Consider the following 21,441-nt stretch of genomic DNA (forward strand, 5'->3'; position numbering starts at 1 on the left):
GAAAGTGTCAGCTCTGTGGCATCCTCTTCCCCAGCTGCCCACTCCCTAAGTTCTCCTCCTTGCCCCACCTCCTCTTATTTGTATTTCATTTAGAATTGAGCCCAGGACCTTGGTATGCTTTCATTAGATTCTGTTTTACTTGACATGCTTCTGAAGTGCTTTCTTTGAGGTCATTCTCTTGGATGTAACAAATATCCTCCCAGAGTTAAGGTTACTGGGTGGACTTCTTTAGGTTGGGTGCTGTTTCTTTAAATGTGTGCATAACATAGAACAACAAAAGGCCCCTCTGTTCTTTCTGTCTCCCCCAACTTTCCCTCTTCTGAGTAATGTAGCCTAGGGTGGCCTCAGTCTTGTGATTTTCCTATCTTGCCTTCCTGAGCTCTGTGGTTATAGCAGTGTGCACCACATCTGGCTTAGATTCTTTTCTGATGGGCTTCAGTTTATGAGCCCAGATGTTTGACTTTAATTAAAAATAAAATAAAAATCTTAAAAAATGTGTGTATATGTGTATCTGTGTTTGAGTTTGTGTATGTGTGAGTGAAGGATGCCCTTGGAGTCCAGAAGGAGGGCATCAGATTCCCTGGAGCTGGAGTTGAATGTGGTTGTGAGCTGCCTGATATGGGTGCTGGGAACCTGACTCAGGTCCTCTGTTGGAGCAGCAAGTGCTGTACTCTTAACCACTGTGCTGTGAGAGCCACCTTTCCAGCCACAGATGTTTGAACTTACAATGATTATATTCTTTCCCGAAAATTATGCATGTCACAATAAACACTTCTATAAGTGACTTATTTATGGAATTTTGATGATTGCCAATGGAAGGGGAAAAAATGTCATCCTTTATTTTTCCTGGGCTCACATAATCTAACTGGGGAACATTTATTTACTGTGTAATGGCTCTGGGTTACTTAAGTATCTCTAGATTGCTTTTCTGAAATTGCATTGAAAACTTATTAGAAGAGCTATAATTTATTTCTTTTACCTTTGATATTCTTGGAGAATTTTAAAATAGAGATTATCTTATATAGACTGTAATAATGTATAGTTAGTATATTTAGCCTATATATCTAAGGGCAGAATCTTACGGTTTTTTTTTTTGTAATGCAAATACTTTTAGGATTTATGTCACTGATACTTTTATAAAAGAAAATAATGTCCAGAAAATCTAGATTCTTAAATGCTACCTTTATTCCAAAAGAGTTATCTGAGAAAAATAAGTTGTCTGTATTCTCTACACTTGCACTGGTTCTATACAATTTATTTTTATTTTAAAAATATATTTATCTATGTATTGAGACAGAGTGTCACTAGTAGCAGTGGCTTTCCCGAAACTCACTTTGTGGACTAGGTTGGCCTTGAACTCACAGAGATCCTCTTGCATAAGGGGCTTTGTGGAAAGTGCCATGTTCTGATATGCTTCAGGGGAATGGCTCTTCTTTGCCACTGCTTTCTTATCCTTTACTCCATCTCTCGTTCCCGCCTCTGTCCCTTCACTTCCGTCTCTTTCCCCTCCCTCCTCCTCCTCCCCTCTGTCCTTCCTCATCCCTGCTGTGTTTCCCAGAGCAGTTTTAAACTCCTGGGTTCAAGGCATCTTCCTGCCTCAGCATTCTGAGGAATACCTGAGATTAGAGGTACATGCCAGTGTTGACATAACTGTGCTTTAAGGAAATGAGAAAACAGTTTATTCTGATCCAAATTATTCATTGGTTTATTATAATCCAAGAAGACAAAGTAATGTGCTGTGGAATAATGCTCTTGTACACTGTAAAGATTTGTCACTTGAATCCATTTATTAAAATGCTGTTTGGCCAGTAGCCAAGCAGGAAGTGCGGGCAGGGCAACTAGACTAGGAGAATTCTGGGAAGAGGTGGGTCTGAGTCAGGAGTCGCCAGCCAGAGGGAGAGGAAGCAAGATGAGAATGCCAGACTGAGAAAAGGTGCCCAGCCACGTGGCTAAACATAGATAAGAATCATGGGTTAATTTAAGTGTAAGAGCTAGTCAGTAATAAGCCGGAGCTACCGGCCAAGCATTTGTAATTAATATTAAGCCTCCAAGTCAATTATTTAGGAAGTGGCTGTCAAGTATTTGGGAATTGTTGGTGGGACAGAAACTTCTGCCTGAGTCATGAAATACATGGTGGGAGTGTCATCAGCTGGGTGGTCTTCAGAAAGGACTGGGAAACCTCCAGGGTTTTTATGCTGTCTTTATTACTTTCTTAGTTTCATAGTTGGTGTGGGCTGGTGGCCTGTCAATCTTGGTAATATATTCCAAACATTTTATGGAAAAGTCTGGAGGTAGGTAGGTCAGAGAAAGTGCTTGGTAGTAAATGACTATTAAAAAGGGCTAAAAAGAGCCCAAGGCAATTTTATCTCTACAAGTATAATAATACTTTTATAATTAATCATTTTTGACAATATCATGCATGTATATAATATATTCTGGCTACTTTGTCTTGCCCTCTCTTATTTTCCTCCCATTCTGTCAGCCTCATCTTCTCCACAGGTCACCTTCATACATGCATGTCTTTTTCCTTTGTGACTCACCAATTTTAGTCAGTGTTCTTAGTGTAACTGTTTTGTAACTTAGGGTTTCTATTTTGGTGATAAAATACCATAACCAAAAGCAATACCTTTAGGGAGGAAAGGGTTGATTTATCTTGTCTTCTGTATCACTGTTCATCATTAAATGTGGTCAGGGCAGAAACTCAAGCAGGGCAGAAACCTGGAGGCAGGAGCTGATGCAGAGGCCATCATTATGACATGCTCAACCTGATTTCTTCTAGAACCCAGGTTCACTAGCCCAGGGCTGTCCCTATTCACTATGTCCCTCCCTGATCAATCACTAATTGAGAAAATGTCCTACAGGCATGCTTGCCTACAGCTGGTTCTAATGGAGGCATTTTCTCATTTGAGGTCCTCTTCTCTCAGATGATTCTAGCTTGTGTCAAGTTGGCATAGAAACTAGCTGGCACAGTAACCATGGGTTTGGAACTGTCCACTGGAGCTTGTCCTTTGGTGCTCGCCAGTGGCTGCCCAAAGGAAGACAATAGCTTCCCCTCTCCCAGAATTCACCAGTAGTAGCCAGTTGTTCATCGGGGTGGTAAAGACTCATGAGTCCCTCCGTGACCCACAATTGATTGCTGACAGGCCCAGTGCAGACAGCCATAGCTGCGGTAAGGTCATGATTATAATGGCTGTGTCATTTTCTGAAGATAGCATTTTGTGGTCCTTCTCTCATCTGTTCCTAAATTCTCTCTGCCCTGTCTTCCTTGATATTCCTTGAGACTTAAAGGGAGTGGTGTAAATGCCCTTTTAAGGGCTGAGCACTCAACAGTTACTGATTCTCAGTACCATCAACAGCCGTTCATTTCAATTTTCTTGACAGCTGAATAACATTTCATTGTTATATGCACCACCTTTTATTACACACTCATCTGCTGATAGACATCTAGACTGATTCCACTTATTAGCACTGTGAATAGAGCACAAACAAACACGAATGATCATGCATCCCTCCACAGTCATGGTGCTCTGCACAGCCAGGGTTAGACAGTCTGTGGGATCTTGAAGAGAGACACAATGTGCTGCCTAGTTTTCTGTCAACTTGACATAAGCTAGAGTCATTAGGAAAGAGTAAACCCCAACTGAGAAAACCCCGCAGCTGATTGGTCTGTGGGAAAGCCTGGGATTGTTTCCTTGATTGATGGTTTATGCAGGAGGGCTCAGATCAGTTCAGGTGGTGCTAGTGGTCCTGAGTACTTTAAGAAAGCAGGCTGAGCAAACAGTGGAGAGCAAGCTAGTAACCAGAACTCCTCCATGGCTTCTTTGTTAGTCACTGCTTCTAAGTGCCTTGAGTTCTTGACCCTCAGCAATGTAGTGTGACCTGAAAGTTGTAAGTTGAGATGAGCCATTTCCTCCCCAGGCTGTTTATGGTCATGGTGTTGAACCACAGAAGTTGAAAACCCTAGGACAAAAATTGAAACCAGATCATGGGGGATTGCTGTGGCAGACCTGATCATGTTTTGGGGAAGAATTGCTGTGGTGGTTTGAATAAGAATGGCTGCCATAGGTTCATATATTTGAAAGCATCATCATCAGGGAGTAGTACTGTTTGAGAAGGATTAGGAGGTGTGGCCTTGTTGGAGTAGGCATGGCCTTCTTGGGAGAAGTGTGTCACTGTGGATGGGCTTTGAGGTTTCAGAAGCTCATGCTAGGTTGTTTCTCTCTTGTCTCTGCCTGTGGATCAGGTTGTAGCTCCCAACTACTTCAGCACCATGCTTGCCATACTTGCTGCCGTACTCCCCTGCCATGATGACAATGGACTAAAGCTCTTTAACTGTTAGGAAGCCCCCAATGAAAGGTTTTCTTGTGTAAGAGTTGCCTTGGCCATGATGTCTCTCCACAGCAATAGAACAGTGACAAGACAATTGTGGAAGGCCTTTGGAGCTTTGTGCTAGAAACGTTGTTGTGTACTCAGAGCTCAGTGGTTTGTTCTGTGGGAGCTTGGAAGACATGAATGTTGTGAGTGATGCAGACCATGGAGGCCTGGCTTGTGAAGTCTCAGAGGGAAGTTTGAGAGTCCCTTTAAAGACTGTATGGGGGCCATTGGCATTTGAATTTGAGAACTACTAAAGTGAATCCTCTGCTTTACTGGGACAGTTGAAACTGGTCAGCTGGGGATGAAGAATCAATCAGCTATGACTAAGAAGAGACCTGCATCACGGCAGTGAAATTTCCTGGGGAAGTGTTTCTTCAGGCTCAGCACACAAAAGCTGTGGCCTAGAGGGGCCAAAGCTGTACCTCGTGCTGGCAGCTGAACTTGGTAATGTCTAAGAGTCTTCCAGGTAGTGCTGTGTGTGGAGGCATTAAGGGGTCATGGGGAAATCTGAGGGGTCACGGAGAGCAGTGAGGCTTGATACTGTGTTGCATGGCTGGAGTCCCTGAAGAGAAGCTGGGAAAGGCCATTAGTGAATGCCAAAGCCCCAGGATTGAGGGGGTCAAGGAGAGGAGTTAAGACTTGGCACATATGGTGGAGCCAGAGTCTGAACAGTCCCCTGGAAAGGTATAGGTGAAGGTTATTGGTTAAAAGTTAAAAGGTTATTGGTGAAGGTGCAGCCTAGCTGCAGAGACTCCAGCATTTTGGAGATGCTGCTCCCATGGGACAACCACCAAGGAAAGCAGCAGCTGTGAACTGGAACCTGCCTCAGCTTAGATGCTGTGTGTGCCGTGGATGGCAGAGTCAGAGTGTGCTGTGGGAAGCCTTTCGGAGCTGGGAGGATCCTAAGTCTAGAAGTCTGACCCTGCTGTACTTTGGTTTTGATTTGATTATGACTGTGATTATGATCAGTTCTTCCCTCTTGGAGTAAGAAAGTATATAACTTATTTTGATTTTTATGGGAGCCAACAGTTAGGAGACCTTGGATATTTTAGAAAAACTTTGAAATTTTAAAGAAACATTGGTTTGGAAAGACTTTGGGATTTTATAGAGGCCTTGGATATTTTAGAGAAGCTTGTATTTTGAAAGAAGCTTTGGATAATTTACAGAGACTGAACTTTTATGGGACTTTTAAAGTTATTTATGTTTTATATTTTGGTATTAATATTAACAGGCTATCTTGGGACAATTGAGAAAGAAAAGGTTCTAGTTGAATAGTGATGTATCTGTGTGTCATGTTGACAAGGGGTCAATTGTGCTGGCTAGTTTTGTGGTAGCTTGACATAGAGCCATTTTGGAAATAGGGAATCTTAACTGAGAGAATGACTCAATAGATTGGCCTGTGGACAAGCTTGGGATGCACTTTCTTGATTGGTGATTGATGTGGAGGGGGGCCCAGATCACTGTGGGTCATGCCACTCATGGGCTGTTGGTCCTGGGTACTTTAAGAAAGCAGGTTGAAAAACAATAGTGAGCAAGCCAGTCATCAGTATTCCTCCATGGCCTCTCCATTAGTTACTGCCTGCAGTTTCCTGCCCGGACTTCCTCAGCAGTGGAGCTGTAAAGCTGAAAGAAACCATTTCCTTCCCAGATTGTTTATGGTCATGGTGTTTAATCACAGCAATACAAACCTTAACTAGGACTCCAGTCACACCATTGTGTCTCACTGCAGCTGCATTGTCTTGATGCCACTTTCTGTTGAGAAATTGTCACTGATGGTATTCATGGACCTTCCGTGGGGGAGGGCTGGGTTCCCCAAAAGTTCTTAAAATGGTAGATAGCCAGGAACTGGGTTATAGTATCTGACCTAATGCCCTGGTTTCAATACTGTGCTTTATTTTTTGAGGGAGGAGAATTTCTTTAGAATTTATTTATTTATTTGAATAATTAAGGTATTTCTAGTTTAAAATGTAGAAGAATATATTTTCTTACAGTTTCAGGGTTTGTTGGCAAGTTTTTCTGAACATAGAAACCAACTCCTTAAAAACCAACCACAAAGCAGGTGCTCACTTGTAACTGTATACACTTAGAATGTCCTTTTCTTTGAGAGAGAGGTCTCCTCAGCAGCTGAGGCTGACATGATCTTGTGACCCTCCTGTCCCATCCTCCTAGGTGCTGAGATGATAGGTATGTCTAACCACAACAAGATCTAGATGGTTTTAATGATCAAATGGGGCATTTTTGTTGCTTTCGACTCCTTTAGCATCGTCTTTAGTATTTGCATTTTGAGAGCTACTTCCTTATGGAGAGTTGCCTTCTAAGTCCCTTCTCTTCCCAACGTTCAGTCCTCACACACCTCCCTGATCTCAACTCTGTAGCTTGTGGTTTCCGTCTGTGCCCTTGACAAGCATTGTTCTGTCCACTTGTTGAAGAGAGTTTGGAAGATTTCCCCGTTAAATTGGAGTATAAGGGCTGGCAGTATAGCTCAGTGGTAGGACACTTGTCCAATTTGCACAAGGACCTGGGTCTAATCACTAGTTCAAAAAATTAGGATGCAATGTGTGAAGAGGTTGGGTGTTTTGATAGTGTGGACAAGAAAATGAGTTGTTTTAAAATTGTCATTTGTTTAGTCTCCTATTATGTTGTTTATGACTGAAGGTATGTAACTGCTTTTATTTTAGAACTGAAATTAAATGGCCTCGCTGTCATTTAAATAATCATACCTCACTCAGGCATGTCTAATAGAAATATGTAATAAAATGCTTTCCATGGTATTATTTCTCTCATGGTGTAATTTAGCTGAGATTTAAGTGTTTTTTAAAAACTGTGCTGGCTTTCTCTGTGACAAGTGTGTTAATTGTTCTTATCTTTTACTACTTTGTCATTTTTAATTTCACTAAAATTTAATTAAAGCTGATATAGAGGTTGAGAAGAAATTAATATAAAACAGTATAAACAGATTTAAAGTAGTTCCTTTATTTATTTTTTCTCCATAGGCACATTGGGTAATGTAGAACATGGGAATCAATATCAGATAAAATTAATGTATGAGCACCATCTTCAGAGGACAGCCTGCAATATGACTTATGGACCCTTTGGTGGTATAAAAGGTAATTTGCTTTGGATCATGCATATGCTATTTCAAGTGGTAGATGTGCACCCTTTTGTCATATTACGATGGAATATTATGTAGTTTGCATCTTAAGGAATTAAGTAAGTACTTTAGTGAAAGTTTTATATTCAGATACATAAAATAATTAGAAAGTATACTTTTAACAATGGATATGTTTGATATTCACACAACTTATTATGTGGTTTTTGGTGTTTATTTTTCTAAAAATCTGTGGTGGTGTGAATGAGAATGGCCCCCATAGACTCACATATTTGAGAGCTTGGTCCATAGCTGGTGGAACTGTTTGGGAAGGATTGTTGGAGGAGGTGTGTCATTTGTGGATCAGCTTTGAGATTTCAAAAGCCTTTTGCTTGTATGTACGTATGTATGTATGTATGTATGTATGTATGTATGTATGTATTATGTATTTTTGAGGACTGTTCTCACACTATAGTCCAGGTTGACCTGGATCTTACTGTGTGGGCTGGACTTGCTGTGAACTCAAAGTGATCCTCTTATGCACAGATTCCATGTGCTGGGATCACAAGTGTGTTCCTCATGGCAGTCTTCCTCTGTGTGCCTTCTAATTTCTAGATTACTTCTGACACCAAACAGCATATGACTGCCATGCAAATAGTGATGTTTTGCTGATAATTACCAGAGAAAGAGTATGTACATGTTCAGGGACAAAAGCAGTTCTTTCTTGGATATTTTAATTGAGTCTACTAAAGGGGAAGGCTGGCTCTTCTGGCTTAGGCAGGCTGGGTTCCTCCCGCTTTGTATACTTGTTTTGCTGAGCATTAAAAGGCTTCCTGCAGTATGTTCATCCAGACCCAGGACTTCAGATTCACCAAGGTGCTAACAAGAGGGTTCTGATTTGTAACTAAAGTTCTTTCACTGCATTGTAACCTGGTTGAAGAGGAGCTAGTGATGTTGGGTTGTGGTGCAATGTGTGATTGTTGTGGTCGTGTTTGAATGTACATGCATATATCACCTGTAGAATATGTGATTAGGAATTTTAGCTTTAAGGGTTTTTTTTTTTTAATTCTTTTTTAAATTGTGTGTGTGTATGTTTTTGTTATGTGTGTTTATATGCACCACATGCATGTAGGTGCTTAAGGATGCCAGAGGGTGGCAGATTCCCTAGAGCTGGATGGTTGTGAGCTGCCATATGGGGCTGGTAACTGAACCTGGGTCCTTTGTAAGAGCAACAAGTGTGGCTGCAGAGCTGGCTCATTGATTTGGTTCCCAGCATCCACAAGGTGGCTCATAATCATCACTGCAGTTCCAGGGAATCTGAAGCCTTTTCTAGCTTCTGCTAGCACCAGGCATAAAAGGGTGCACATACATGCAGGCAAAACACTTACACACATGAAATACATCTGTAAATCAACCTAACACTAAAGCAACAAATGTTCTTTACCACTGAGCTGTCTCTCCAGCCCCCAGCCTTGAATATTTTTGTTTGTGATGTGCATGTACCGTTTCGCATAATGAAATTAGTAAGAGACCAAACACTTAACAGGCTAGGGAATTACTTACCTGAGTAACGGGGATGTTGGGGCTACTCAAGGAGGATTCGCTAAATGAACAGAGGAGAGGAAGAGCTCAGGTTTGTGTGAGAGGTGAGCTGTCAATAAAATGCCTCCTCCCACCTTACTTACCCTTTCAAATTGACGGCCACACTTAAACATGTCTGACATCTTTGGGGAACTGATCTCCCTTGCCTACTCTTAGCATGTTGCTAAGTTCTATGGATCGAGTTGGGTGTGGTGGCTCATGCCTTTACTCTTGGTACTTAGGAAGCTGAGGCAGGGGGATTGCTATGAATTCAAGACTAGCCTCTGTTAGATAGCTTGGGATAAGAGTGTGGCCCTGTTCAAAACAAACAAACAGACAGACAGACAGACAGACAGACAAACAAACAGTGAAACAAAATCACTCTACCTCTGGAATCTGAACAGTTAGGATGTGAGAAGAAAGTGCTTTGGCCCTCTAAAGTGGTTGTTTCTGTAACATTGTTGTGGCTCAGGTTATGTACCACGTGCTGTAGAGACTGAATTGGACTTTTTATTTATCATCAGACAAGTTAACATAACTAAGATTAACATATTCTTTGCTTCTGTGCAACACTTTTGGTGCATTTTATAATGGCCTTCCAGAGTGATGTGACAGGGTTCAGGATTTTATTCTAAAATGCAACTCCATGGGGCTGGGCGTGTGGCTCGGCGTGTGGCTCATTGAGATTAGCATTTATGAGGCCTGGGCATTCTCCTCAGCACCAAAACAAACAAACGAGCAAATAAAACTCCTTACCCACCCCCAGCCCCACACACTGAGGGACATTGTTGAGGCAGATTGCCTTGAAGTCCCACCCCCACAGGTCATATGACTCTCATGTGACAGGTGGGCTTCCTATGCCAAGTAGAGGGATATCTCTGAATTCAGACTGTCAGGGGAGACGTTAACAGGTAGCCATGCTGAGCTCCTCCTGCTGCGAAGACTGTCAGCTCACACCCAGGTGTCCTGTCAGACTTCTCTGTGACAACCCACTTCTTCATCCAAAGGGTTAAAGTTATTGTTTTGTTTTTTGGTTTTTTTGTTTTTTTTTTTGCTCTTTTTTTGGGGGCCTGCCACCCAGCTCCCAAATAAATCACACATGGAGGCTTATTCTTACTTATGAATGCCAGGCCTTAGCTTGGCTTAGTTTCTTGCCAGCTTTCCCTAACTTAAATTATCCCGACTACCTTTTTCCTCTGAGCTTTTCCTGTTCTCTTACTTCTGTAAATCTTGCTCTTACTCCATGCCTTGCTGTGTAGCTGGCTGGCTGGCTCCTGGAGTCCTTCTCCTCCTTCTCTCTGGCTGCTTGATCTCCAATCCACCTCTCCCAGATTTTCTCCTATCTATTCTCTCTGCCTGCCAGCCCCGCCTGTCCTTCACAGAGTTAAACAAATGCAACATAACCAAAAATAACACACCTTAAAATATTCTACTACATAAATTTGTCCTTCTGGTCTTCATTTGCTCATGAAGGCCCTCAGGCCATGTAAAACTGTTATTTTTTACATGCTTTTCTTCTGTGAAGCTGTCCTTGGTTGAAGGACCTCAACTTTGAACCTAAGATGAGTGAAGAGGCATCTTCTTCCCTATGAATAAGTGCGATTAGCTGAAAACAAGGCCTCACCTGATGCTTATGTGACCCTGTCCTTCTCTTTGCTCCTGAATTGTGGCTCACTTTTAAAAAGTGACTTTCAAAAAATGTGAGAGAATTCTGACATACTTTACATTTCTTTGGTTGAGAATAAAACATTTTGCAATTTGAAACAGAGGAGGTGGAGGCAGGAGAGTCAGGAGGTCAGCTTTGAGAATCAAAGGCTAGCCTGGGCTAGACAAGACCCTGTCATAAAACAAAACTCTGCCTGAGGGAATGTAGGCGGTATGCTTGTGGCCCTGAGTTCAATTCCCAACACTGGAAAAAAAGTTTGCTGGAATGTAGAAGTTATGAAGTCTAGTGGTTGTGAAATGTTTTTTTCTTGATCTATGAAATAAGCAGTAGAATGTGTAGCACACGGGAAGAAGAAAATGAGCCACTCGAGAGCCCAGGCTAGCCTTTGCTTCTCAAAGTACATTCTTTTGAAAGGAATCCCTTTCCAAGCTTGACGTCTCTAGTGATTAACCTGCAAGTCTCTCTCTTTTGTTTGTGTGTTTTGCTTTTTTGGAGACAAGGTCTCCTATAGACCAGGCTGGAACTGGCTGGAACTGGCTGTGTAGTTGGGGCTGGCTCAGGATCCTCCTGGTGCATGTGGGAACCACTTAAGAGTCAGTCATTCTTTTAACTTGAAAGTTCTTAGAGTTAACCAGACAATGCAAAGAAAATTCAGGGTTTTAGAAATGGGATTAAGAGAAAATAAACCTTGGTGCTGATTTAGACCTGGTGAGACAGCACCATGCATCACAGTGAGCTACCACTAGATGGCAGGCCTCGACAATTTTGTGTGCCGTTTGGGTCTGTCTCTGACCAAGAGGAGGTGTTCAGCCCCAAGTGGTGGTCCTGTAGTCCTGGCACTGCCAAGGTGGAGGCAGGAGGGTGAGGAGTTGCAGGCCATGGCATGAAGCTTGCTTTAGAAAACAAAATATAGTAACAAAAGTCACAAGTAAGGGCATTTTATCCTGAAATCTCTAGCTTCGACTGAAAATGAGTATTCAAGTTACAAAGAAGTGTTTTATGAGCAAAATTATTAGGTAATATCTGATAGACTGTAATACAGGAATTCTTCCATCTATACACCTGGAATTTTAATTTGCATTTGAATCATAAGACCATGATGAATGCAGTTCTGAGTCTTGTTGTTCTGAAGCTGGACCTAAGAGTCTGGTTTTCTGACAGTGTTTCTGATGATGCCAAATTGTGGGCATCAAGGGGGGGGGGTGCTCACCACACAGTGACTTGGTGACAGTTTAGCCATGAACTCCTGCCCTTCTGAACTGCAGTAAGTAAGTGGCAGTTGTTTGTGAATCACCTAGACCCAGGTGCTGTGTTACAGTAGCACAGAGAAGGATAAGATGTGGTTCTGGATCAGGAAAGCTCGCTTTACAAGCAAGCATTATTTACAGGAAGTAGTCCACGGATACAGACCAGAAGGGAACCTGCAGGGCATGGCAAGATCAGGCAGGGTGTTGGGAAGGTCGCTCTGCGGCCACACAAGGTTCTGTGCAGGACCTGACATGCCACTCTAAAGACCCCGGCACACCATGTGCATTTCAACATGGCTTTCCCAGAATGTAAATGTGTGTGTGTGTGTGTGTGTGTGTGTGTGTGTGTGTGTGTGTGTGTGTGTGTGTGTGTGTATTGTGTTGTTATATGGCTTCTGTGTGCTTTCTTGCCATCTTAAAAGAAATCCAAGTTTTAACTTCTAGTATGAGATTTGATAGGAAAAATGTATACAGTAATGGATATTTAGTGTCACAATTTTCAAGTAGCTTTTGGTAAATTAAAATAAGTTTCGGGCTGGAGAGATGGCTCAGCCGTTAAAGGCTAGGCTCACAACCAAAAATAAATAAGTTTCAGTGTTTTCTACTTCCTCATAAGTGCATCTACTTTCAACTGACAACAAACAGATACAACTCACTACAAAGCTTTTCTTTAATTTTTTTTTTTTTTTAGAGCTGGAGAGATGGTCCAGCCATCAAGAGCTTAGGTTGGCCATCTCCTTCCAGGCCTACCTGCTTCAGAGCTGGTGGAGTTTTGCTCTTTTCCCACCCAATCAGATGGCCTTGTTTCCTTTCTTGACATACTGTTTGGAGTTCGGATTATTGTCCATTGTCTCTGCTTGTCACCTGTCTGTGGGCAGTCAGGAGGGATGGAAAGAGAGAGGTTGTTTGAGGTTGTGGTAGCCTGATCAGAGGACCTGGCATTAGTCTTCTCTGCCACAGTTTTGTTTAGTGACCCCCCCCCCCCCAGACAGGGTTTCTCTGTGTAGCCTTGGATCTGTAGACTAGTCTGCCTTTGCCTCCCAAGTGCTTGGATAAAAGGTGTGTGCCACTACCGCCCTGCTTGTTCAGTGTCATGAATGTTACTACTGATAGTGTGCATTTTACACAACATGGGTGGTCGGTAAGCTGAAATCACCTACTAGGATGAGGTGGCATTCAAAACCAGTGGCCTGCTAGCTGTGTCTTGGAAGGAAGGGGGCGTGGTCTCAGATTTCGGAGCGTTTTGTGAGGATTTTCTCTAGCTTTCCTGGCATTATCCCCATCTCTTCCTTTATCCCTTTGACTGTATTTCGGAAAAAGCTGTTTCCACCCAACTGCCCACTTTTCTTTTGTTCCTGTGAGCGAGGCTTCCTGTGGCAGCCCCCCGCCCCCTCCAATCTTCTCATACACATCAGTTTCTGGGGTGTTTGGTCTAGGTGTTATATTTATTTCTTTTTAGAGTTGATCATCTTTCTTATTGTTTCATTTTGTAAACAATAGGAAAAAGGAAACATCTTTGTTTTTCTTGTCTGACAAGGTTCGTTGTAAAAGGAGATCTTTTGGTGTGGGGCCTTTCCATTTCTCCATGCGGTCTAATGCACCTCTAGATCCAACTTCCTCTAAATTTGGGGATTTCAGAGATATTTTCGTAATCTCGTGTTCACTGCCTCACTACTTCTCTAGTGTGGAGTTTGGAGACACGGGCTCCGCAAGGTGTAGCCTGCAGCCTCACACTTATCTGTTGATGGTGAGATGCACATTATTGTCGAAGAGGTTTTTTGATGCTAATCCCAATGACGAATTTGAAAAAATGGTTATACCTCATAAAATTATTTAGTTCAGTTAAGTTGGAATGATTCTGGTAGACTCTTGGAGAGGTTATCTTTTATTTCTATTGTATGAGCTATTTGTTAGTATAGAGTAATGCCATTATCTGAAGATCTTTTCCAGAGTGTTCTTGGATTTTCATTTGTGTGTGTTGATGTAGTCATTTTGTTCCTTTCCTGAACAACTTATTCTCTCTTTCTTTGTGTATAAGTTTCTAAAAGCATGAGGGTGTGTGCATGCGTGCATGGAGCCCAGACATCAGGAGTCTGTGTTACATATCTTCCCCAGCTTCTCTGTACTTCCTTTCTAAGACGAGGTCTCCCACTGAACTTGGAGATCACTGATCCAGTGAGGTTGGGATTAAAGGTGTGTGCCACCACTGCCTGACCTCTACGGCTAGCTCTGTGGTTAGTTCTGTCCTCTGCTCTTCAGGCGAGCTTTATTTCTTAGGTTACAAATGTCAGCACAGTGCATGCCACCGTACTAGGCTTGCCACCTGGGCACTGAGGATCCAAGCACAGGTCTCCATGCTTTGTGGCAAGCCCTGTACCAACCGAGTCATCTCTCTGGCTCCTATACTGTTTCTTAGAGCCTCACTGCTATGCAGAGTTTTTATGTTCTCTGGAGTTTGATTTTGACCAGGAAGTTTTATACTTATTAATGGTGAAGACTAACTGGAAAAAGAACTACTGTCCTACCTCCTATATGTTGTGATGCTGCATTAAGCTTGGCAACTACCATTTTTCAGAATGCAAAACCAGACGTGAGAGGGTGGTGCTCTTGCTACACGTCATAGAGATGTGAGTACAGACTTAGACAATCCCAAAGCCACACCTTTCCTAATTTCACTTCATGGAGGGCCGGAAGCAGAGAGGGACACAGGAAGGTCTGCCCCAGGTAACCTGTTTCCTATAACTAGTTCCCATCTCCTGAGCTTTCAACCATCTCCCAAGACACTGTGAGCACCTAGGGACCAAGCCTTCAACACACAATCCTGTGGGGACATTTCATACCCGGGACGCATCAGTAACTGTGCACATTAGGCTTTGGTGGGTAGTTTTAAGAACAGGTAACATTGTGCCATCAATCTAGGCAACTTTTGAAGTTTATTTTTGTTTTCAGTAGACATGTCAACTTGACACAAGCTAGAGTCATTTGTGAAGAGGGACTCTCAGTTGAAAAAAATATCCCCAACAGGTCCTCCTGTGGACAAGCCAGCGGTGCATTTTCTCTATTGGTAATTGATGTGGGAGGGCCCAGCCCATTGTGGGTGATGGGTCCTGGGGTGCTATGAAAAAGCAGGAAGAGCAAGCCAAGAGAGTAAGCCAGTAAGTAGCCTTCCTCCATGGCCTCTGGATCAGTTCCTGGCTTCCACCATCCTGCCCTGTTTGAGTTCCTGCCTGTAATTGTAGGACAAAATAAACCCTTTCCTCCTCCAGTTGCTTTTGGCCATGGTGTTTTATTACAGCAATAGAGACCCTGACTAAGACACATGTGAACTGCTATCATAGTGTACCAGTCAGGGCAGACACATCACCCCTGCTGATGAAGCGGGTGGCTACCAGGCCTCCTGAGTTGTCTGTGCTCAAAACTGGTTTCCATTAGTCCAGCTGCAGCACTCACAAGTCAAGCTTGGCAAGAGAAACATTCTTTATCCTTTCATCATTAACTTTAAATGGGTAATATGACATTCAAACTGCTGAGTATCTGTTATAATCCTCATGGATCAAAATAGTTTTGACTTTATAAACAACTATCTAAATTCTGTAATATTTAATGTGGTACTTCACTTCTGAACACTCTCCTGGAGACAAGATCTCATAGTGCAGGCTGATCTTACATTCTTTATTGAGGCTGAGGGTGACCTTGAACTCTCAGTCTTCCTGTTGTCTTCCATGTCTTCCAGACGCAGTGCTGGAGATCTGAACCCAGAACATTATGGTTCTTTAGGACAGGGTTTCTCTGTGTAACAGGCATGACTGTCCTGGAACTCACTCTGTAGACCAGGCAAGCCTTGAACTCAGAGATCCGCCTGCCTCTGCCTCCCAAGTGCTGGGATTAAAGGCATGCGCCATCACCACTAGGCTAGTGCATTGTTTTAGGTCAGTGCTCAATCAACTAAAGTATATATTCCCAACCCCAACCTCCTTTTTTGAGATAGAGTCTTGCCATGTAGTTTCACCTACCCTCAAACTTGTGATCCTCCTGCCTCAGAAGACTGAATGCTGGGATTACAGATGTGCCCCAGCCTTGCTGTTGGTTTCTTGATACTACCTTTCCCTGTATATAGTGTGGAAGATCATTTCCTTTAATTCCTCCAGTATTCTACACTGATTTTTGTTTTTTTTTTAAGTCAAATGGAACCTAAGAAAGGTAGACTTCATCAAGGAAATATAATGTCACAGTGCAGACATAATATGGCATGGTGTGGATTAGAGAGGTCTGGCAGCACACTAGTCCTCAGTTGTGACTAAGGTAGAAAGAACATACTATACAAAGTTCCAGTATGTTTGAAGTACAATTGTCAGTAAAGGAAGTGAACATAATTTTACAAATGATATATGTGAGCATAGTGGAATATTTTTCAAATAATAAAATGACTTCTATAAACTTGTATAGGATTATATTGTCACATAAATAAAATTTGTGAAATCTTTGGAATTAAAGATCCGACAAAGAAAATAGTGAATTGAAGGATAAGGAAGAAGTTGCCTTTTGCCTCATATTGAGCAAACTCCAAATACATTCACATTGTCTCAAGTGGAGGCGTTTTTTTTTTTTTTTTTCATCTGCCAAGGGCACATAGTAGTGGCCACATGTGGTTCTAGAGAGGCTGCTCCCGAGTCTTTGATTGCTATCTGGAGAGTGAACTGACATGCTCTGCTGGGGCGGAGGAACAGCCAGAACTCAGCTTTGTGTCTTCTGTGGGGGTGCCACTGCTAATAAAAGATGAATGCTGTTTTCCTCCCAGGGAACTCAAGGATGTTTTGATAGCCCTTGCTTCCCAGTGAGCCATGCGGGCCCCCTTTGTCTAATACACATGGTTGAAATGTCAGAGGCTAAGGTTAGAGAAGACTGTTGTCAGTGGCTTCTGTTCCTGCCTAAGCATGGATGTGTAGGTGTCGTGAACATCGGAGAATTCCTCATTTGTCTTAAGCTCCTTTGTGGTCTACAGTGAGAAGTCAGATTGAGGGTTAACTCTCAACTTGCACTGGATTTTATCATGTATACAACATTTATAAAATCTGTGGTCCAAGGCCCATAAATAACATACTTTTAAATACCATAAATAATGTAACTTTCAAATGACATTGTCTTGTGTATTGTACTGAGTAAAACACGGAGTTCTTGAGGGCTCTAAAAATAGTCCCATGGACTCTGCAATTTAAGAGACATGATTATTTCAAGTTGTTACTTTTGAGAAAGGTGAGTATTGATTTCTTTATACATTCTTGCTTGCTATTCCTAACGACAAGAGAAGGTAAATGATGATTTGAAACTTGCTGGGCTGTTTGAAGAACAACACCACAAATCCCAACTTGTTTCTGGAGGCTGAATGTGATGTTAGGAAAGTCCTTGTCAGCACTGCCATTGACAGGGATGGTTGATGTGTGGCCCTAGGTGGGGTGGCGTATACATACATCCCAGCTATTAGATCTAATGCTGTGGCAGGACACTGTCTCTATATCCCAGCTGTTTGAGAGCCAGAAGACCTTGGCAATTTATAGAAACCTTGTCTTTTTTCTTTCTTTCTTTCTTTCTTTTTTTTCTTTTTTCTTTTTTTTTTTTTTTTGCCAGAGCTGAGGACTGAACCCAGGGCCTTGCGCTTGCCAGGCAAGCGTGCTAACACTGAGCTAAATCCCCAACCCCTTTCTTTTCTTTAAAGTGGTAGTTTCCTTCCTTCCTTCCTCCCTCCCTCCCTCCCTTCCTTCCTCTCTTCCTCTCTCCCTCTCTCTCTCCCTCCCTCCCTCCCTCCCTCCTTCTTTCCTTTCTTCCTGAGATAGGGTTTCACTATGAATTAGTCAGCATTCTATTGCTGGGAAGAGACATCATGACTAAGGCAACTCTTATAAGAGAAAGCATTTAACTGGGGGCTTGCTGACACTTTCAGGGGCTTAGTCCATGATCATCCTGGCGGGGAGCACAACAGCACATGTGGAGCTGGAGCAGTAGCTGAGCTACATCCTGATCCATAAGTAGAAAGAGAGAGAGAGTGACGACCTGGCATGGGCTTCCAGCCCAAAGCCCTCCCCCAGTGACTCACCTCCCCTAACAAGGCCACATCTCCTGATCCTCAAATAGTGCATTTTCTGTTGACTAAGCATGCAAATATATGAGCTGTGGGGAGCATTCTTGTTCAAACCACCACATGCTGTATATCTCAGGTTGGCCTAGAACTCAATATGTAGGCTGGCCTTGAACTCATGGTGATCCTTCTTCCAAGTGCCAGGATTACAAATGTGTGCCACCAAGCCAAAGTGGTAGTTTTGGTAGGATTTGATCATTTTAAATCTACACATGTATTTTTGTTTTTTAGATTTATTTATTTTATGTATGTATGCTCTATTTGCATATATGACTTTATGTCAGAAGAGGACATCAGATCCCGCTGTAGATGGTTGTAAGCCACCATGCAGTTGCTGGGAATTGAACTCAGGACCTCTGAAAGAGCAGCCAGTTCTCTTAACTCCAGCCCCCACACATGTGTTTTATCACGTTATTTTATTGAATTTGGAAAGCTATCTGATTCAGATGACATTGTGATGTGCAGAGTTCCAAAAAGCTGGCACATACACACCCCAAGTCCCCAGTACTCAGGCTGACACAGAGGGATCATGGGTTTGAGGTCTGCATGCACTACGTAGTGAGACTCTGCTAAGACAGAGACAGGGAGGGAAGGAAGAAAGGAGGAAAGGAAGAAGGGAAGCGGGAAGATGGCTGGAAGGAGGAGAGAAGACAGCAGGAAGGGAAAGCAAGGGAAAGAGAGAAAAGAAAAACAAATGTTCGGTAGTGGTCTGGGGGTGTGGCTCAGTGGAAGAGCCCTGGCTGGTGCGTCTGAGGCCTGGCTCAGTTCTCATCACCTCAGGACCTAAGGGTCCCGAGGAAAGCATATGCAAGTATAAAAATTAAGAAGATTATCTTAGGACTTAGAATTATTTCTAAGTTTTTGGCAAATATGAATGAGGCTACTATAGATATCTCATTTCTGATCCTTATTACCACAGTAAAATATTACCCAAATATTAAGACTAAAATTCTAGTATTAATAGGCATTCTTTATGTGGAAGAATGATATTATACTTGTTTAGTTTTTATACTTTCAAAACACAAATACATGCTTACTCTATCACTTCTGGCTAATTTGCAATATCAGAAATGGTTAAGCTTGGTATATTAAATAAGTCTTGTATATTGTCTTAATATTTGAATTTTTTTTAAACCATTGTTAAAAATGAGTTCGCAGTGGAGAGGTGGCCCTGTGGGTCACATACTTGCTGCACAAGCATCAGTGTCTGAGTTCGCATCCCCAGAACCCAGTAAAGCAAAGTATAGTGGTGTGGGTCTGTGTTCCCCATGCTCATGAGATGGAGACAGGAGATCCTTAGAAGCGGTGGGCCAGCAAGCCTGGCGTTCACAGTCGTGGGCAGTAGAGAGAGACCCTGACTCAAGCAAGATGGAAGGTCAGGATTGACACTGAGGTTTCCTTTGATCTCCACACTCTCCCTCCCCCACCCCATCACACACAGACACACATGCACACACTAAGCTTTTAAGTCAGTATTTCCAGATTTTGGCTAAAATGAGATAGTGTTTAATATGGAAACAATAACAGAGGTATTCCTAAATCTGATTTGGAAAGTTCCGTTCACGATGTTAGAGGACTGTGAACATAGTCTGTGAGTGGAAAATTAAGGTTTCATAAGGCTGTTTGCAGCTGCTTGATCCAGTCCTAATATAGACCATTGTTCTAAAGATGACATTTGGAGAAAGTTTTGGAAGGCAGAAGTATATGAAAATCAACAGTTTCTAAAGTAGTACAAACTGGTTTTAATAATCTGTCATGTTTCATTTATTGAAAGAAATACATGAAAAGAAAAGGAAAAGAGAACAAAACAGTTAAGATGAAAAGCTACATGGAGCAGAAGGGCCTAGGGAGATGGCTAAAAAGAAACTCACTTTTTTGCTTTTTCCTCGGCAATCTGTCTGAATTCATTTCACTCTTATTATATATCCAGCCCCGAGGCACAGCGCGGAGTCTTGTAACAAAGAGGGTGCTATGAGGAGGCCTCTCTTCAACAATAAAGCCTAACATATGTGTAAATCTTGCAACCTTGTAACAGGAAACTTTATAATAAGGGAGGACTGTGCTGAGCTTTTCCACAATTTTGGAAGAATGAATTTTATTAGGTGTTAGACAAAGAAATTATCAACTGAGTTTTATGCTGCAAGGCTGAGAGATTTGTTGTGACTGTTTCAGACCTTGGCAGTGGTTTTATGTGGGTCCAGGTATATTAGGAACAGGGCCTTGCACGATCAATATGTCCACTGTCGCTGGTACTCATAAGAAAATGATGTTTAACTTTTGCCTCTCCATGAAAAGTTATTCCAATTCAGTTACTCTGTGGTTTTTCTCAGCAGTATTAGGCTGTTCCTGATTGATCAACACATAATATAGTTTGGGACTCAGTCAATGGTTCTTTTCTTTCTGAAGGATGGTGACAAATTCTTCTGAAACTTAGGAAATTGGCTCCATCATTCACCTTTGCTTTTTTTCTTTGCTTTTCCCACCCAGCCCCCTGAGGACCATGCTGTCTTCTTGTCAGTATGTAGAATAGATCATCTGTGAGAAGCCAGTGCTTATTAATTGTATTGGATTAAGTCTGCTCAGTTAACGAAGATGCTAAAATGAAGGCGCTTCAATATGCCCGAGATGCAGTTCCTGTAAATTTCCTCTGGTTTCAAGATTGTCTGACAATAGTTCTGTTTGTCTGCGTTTTAAAGCCCAATATGTCACAGTAGAGTCTTAGGATTTATATAGTACTTACTATAGGATAGTTGGGTGTGCTGTATTTCGCAGTTACTGAAGCAAGTTAGAAGTGTGGAAGCCAGTCCGCTCCCCCATGGCTTTTTAGTATAAGTATATATTGCCTAGTTGATCTCCTCTTTTCCTCCTTAAAAATTGCTATATACCACACACATTCATGTATGATTTTAGTGATGGTAGGGAGTTTAAGGACACCCTCTAATATGGTTTATTCTGCTGCAGGGCTGAAACTTCTAGGAGATGAGATATTAGATGGAGAGAGATATTATTAATATAATGATATCAGCAAGATACTCTGTCATAATCTTTCTCTCCTTCTCCTCTCTCTCCTTCACGTCTTCCTTTTTGCTCTACCTCTTTCCTCTCTCCACTTTTGTCTGCATGGTCTTGTTATGTAGCCCAGGCTTGTCTCGAACTCGTAACCTTCCTGCTTCAGCCTGATCAGATATACTTTGCCACATCTAGCATTAACTTTATTATTTTTTCCTGATGGTTAACTCCTTAACTCTAAATAATATCATTGCACAGTTTTTGATTCAACAGATGTAGATTTTTGTCTCTTGATATAACACAATGGTGTGTGTGTATGTGGGATGTGTGTGTGTGTGTGTGT

General features: G+C 42.2%; 1 protein-coding gene across 4 annotated transcripts in view; it reads left to right on the forward strand.

The window, feature by feature from the left end:
* Window positions 1-21,441, forward strand: part of Bbs9 (Bardet-Biedl syndrome 9) — a 427,340-nt gene that overhangs the window by 25,685 nt on the left and 380,214 nt on the right. For all 4 annotated transcript variants that reach the window (XM_036194269.1, XM_036194271.1, XM_036194272.1 and 1 more), the window contains exon 4: window positions 7,368-7,481. In XM_036194269.1, coding sequence (XP_036050162.1) covers window positions 7,368-7,481 — 114 coding nt within the window. The remainder of the gene's footprint in view (window positions 1-7,367; window positions 7,482-21,441) is intronic.

The sequence above is a fragment of the Onychomys torridus genome, chromosome 7 (assembly GCF_903995425.1).
Source record: "Onychomys torridus chromosome 7, mOncTor1.1, whole genome shotgun sequence".
NCBI lineage: Eukaryota > Metazoa > Chordata > Mammalia > Rodentia > Cricetidae > Onychomys > Onychomys torridus.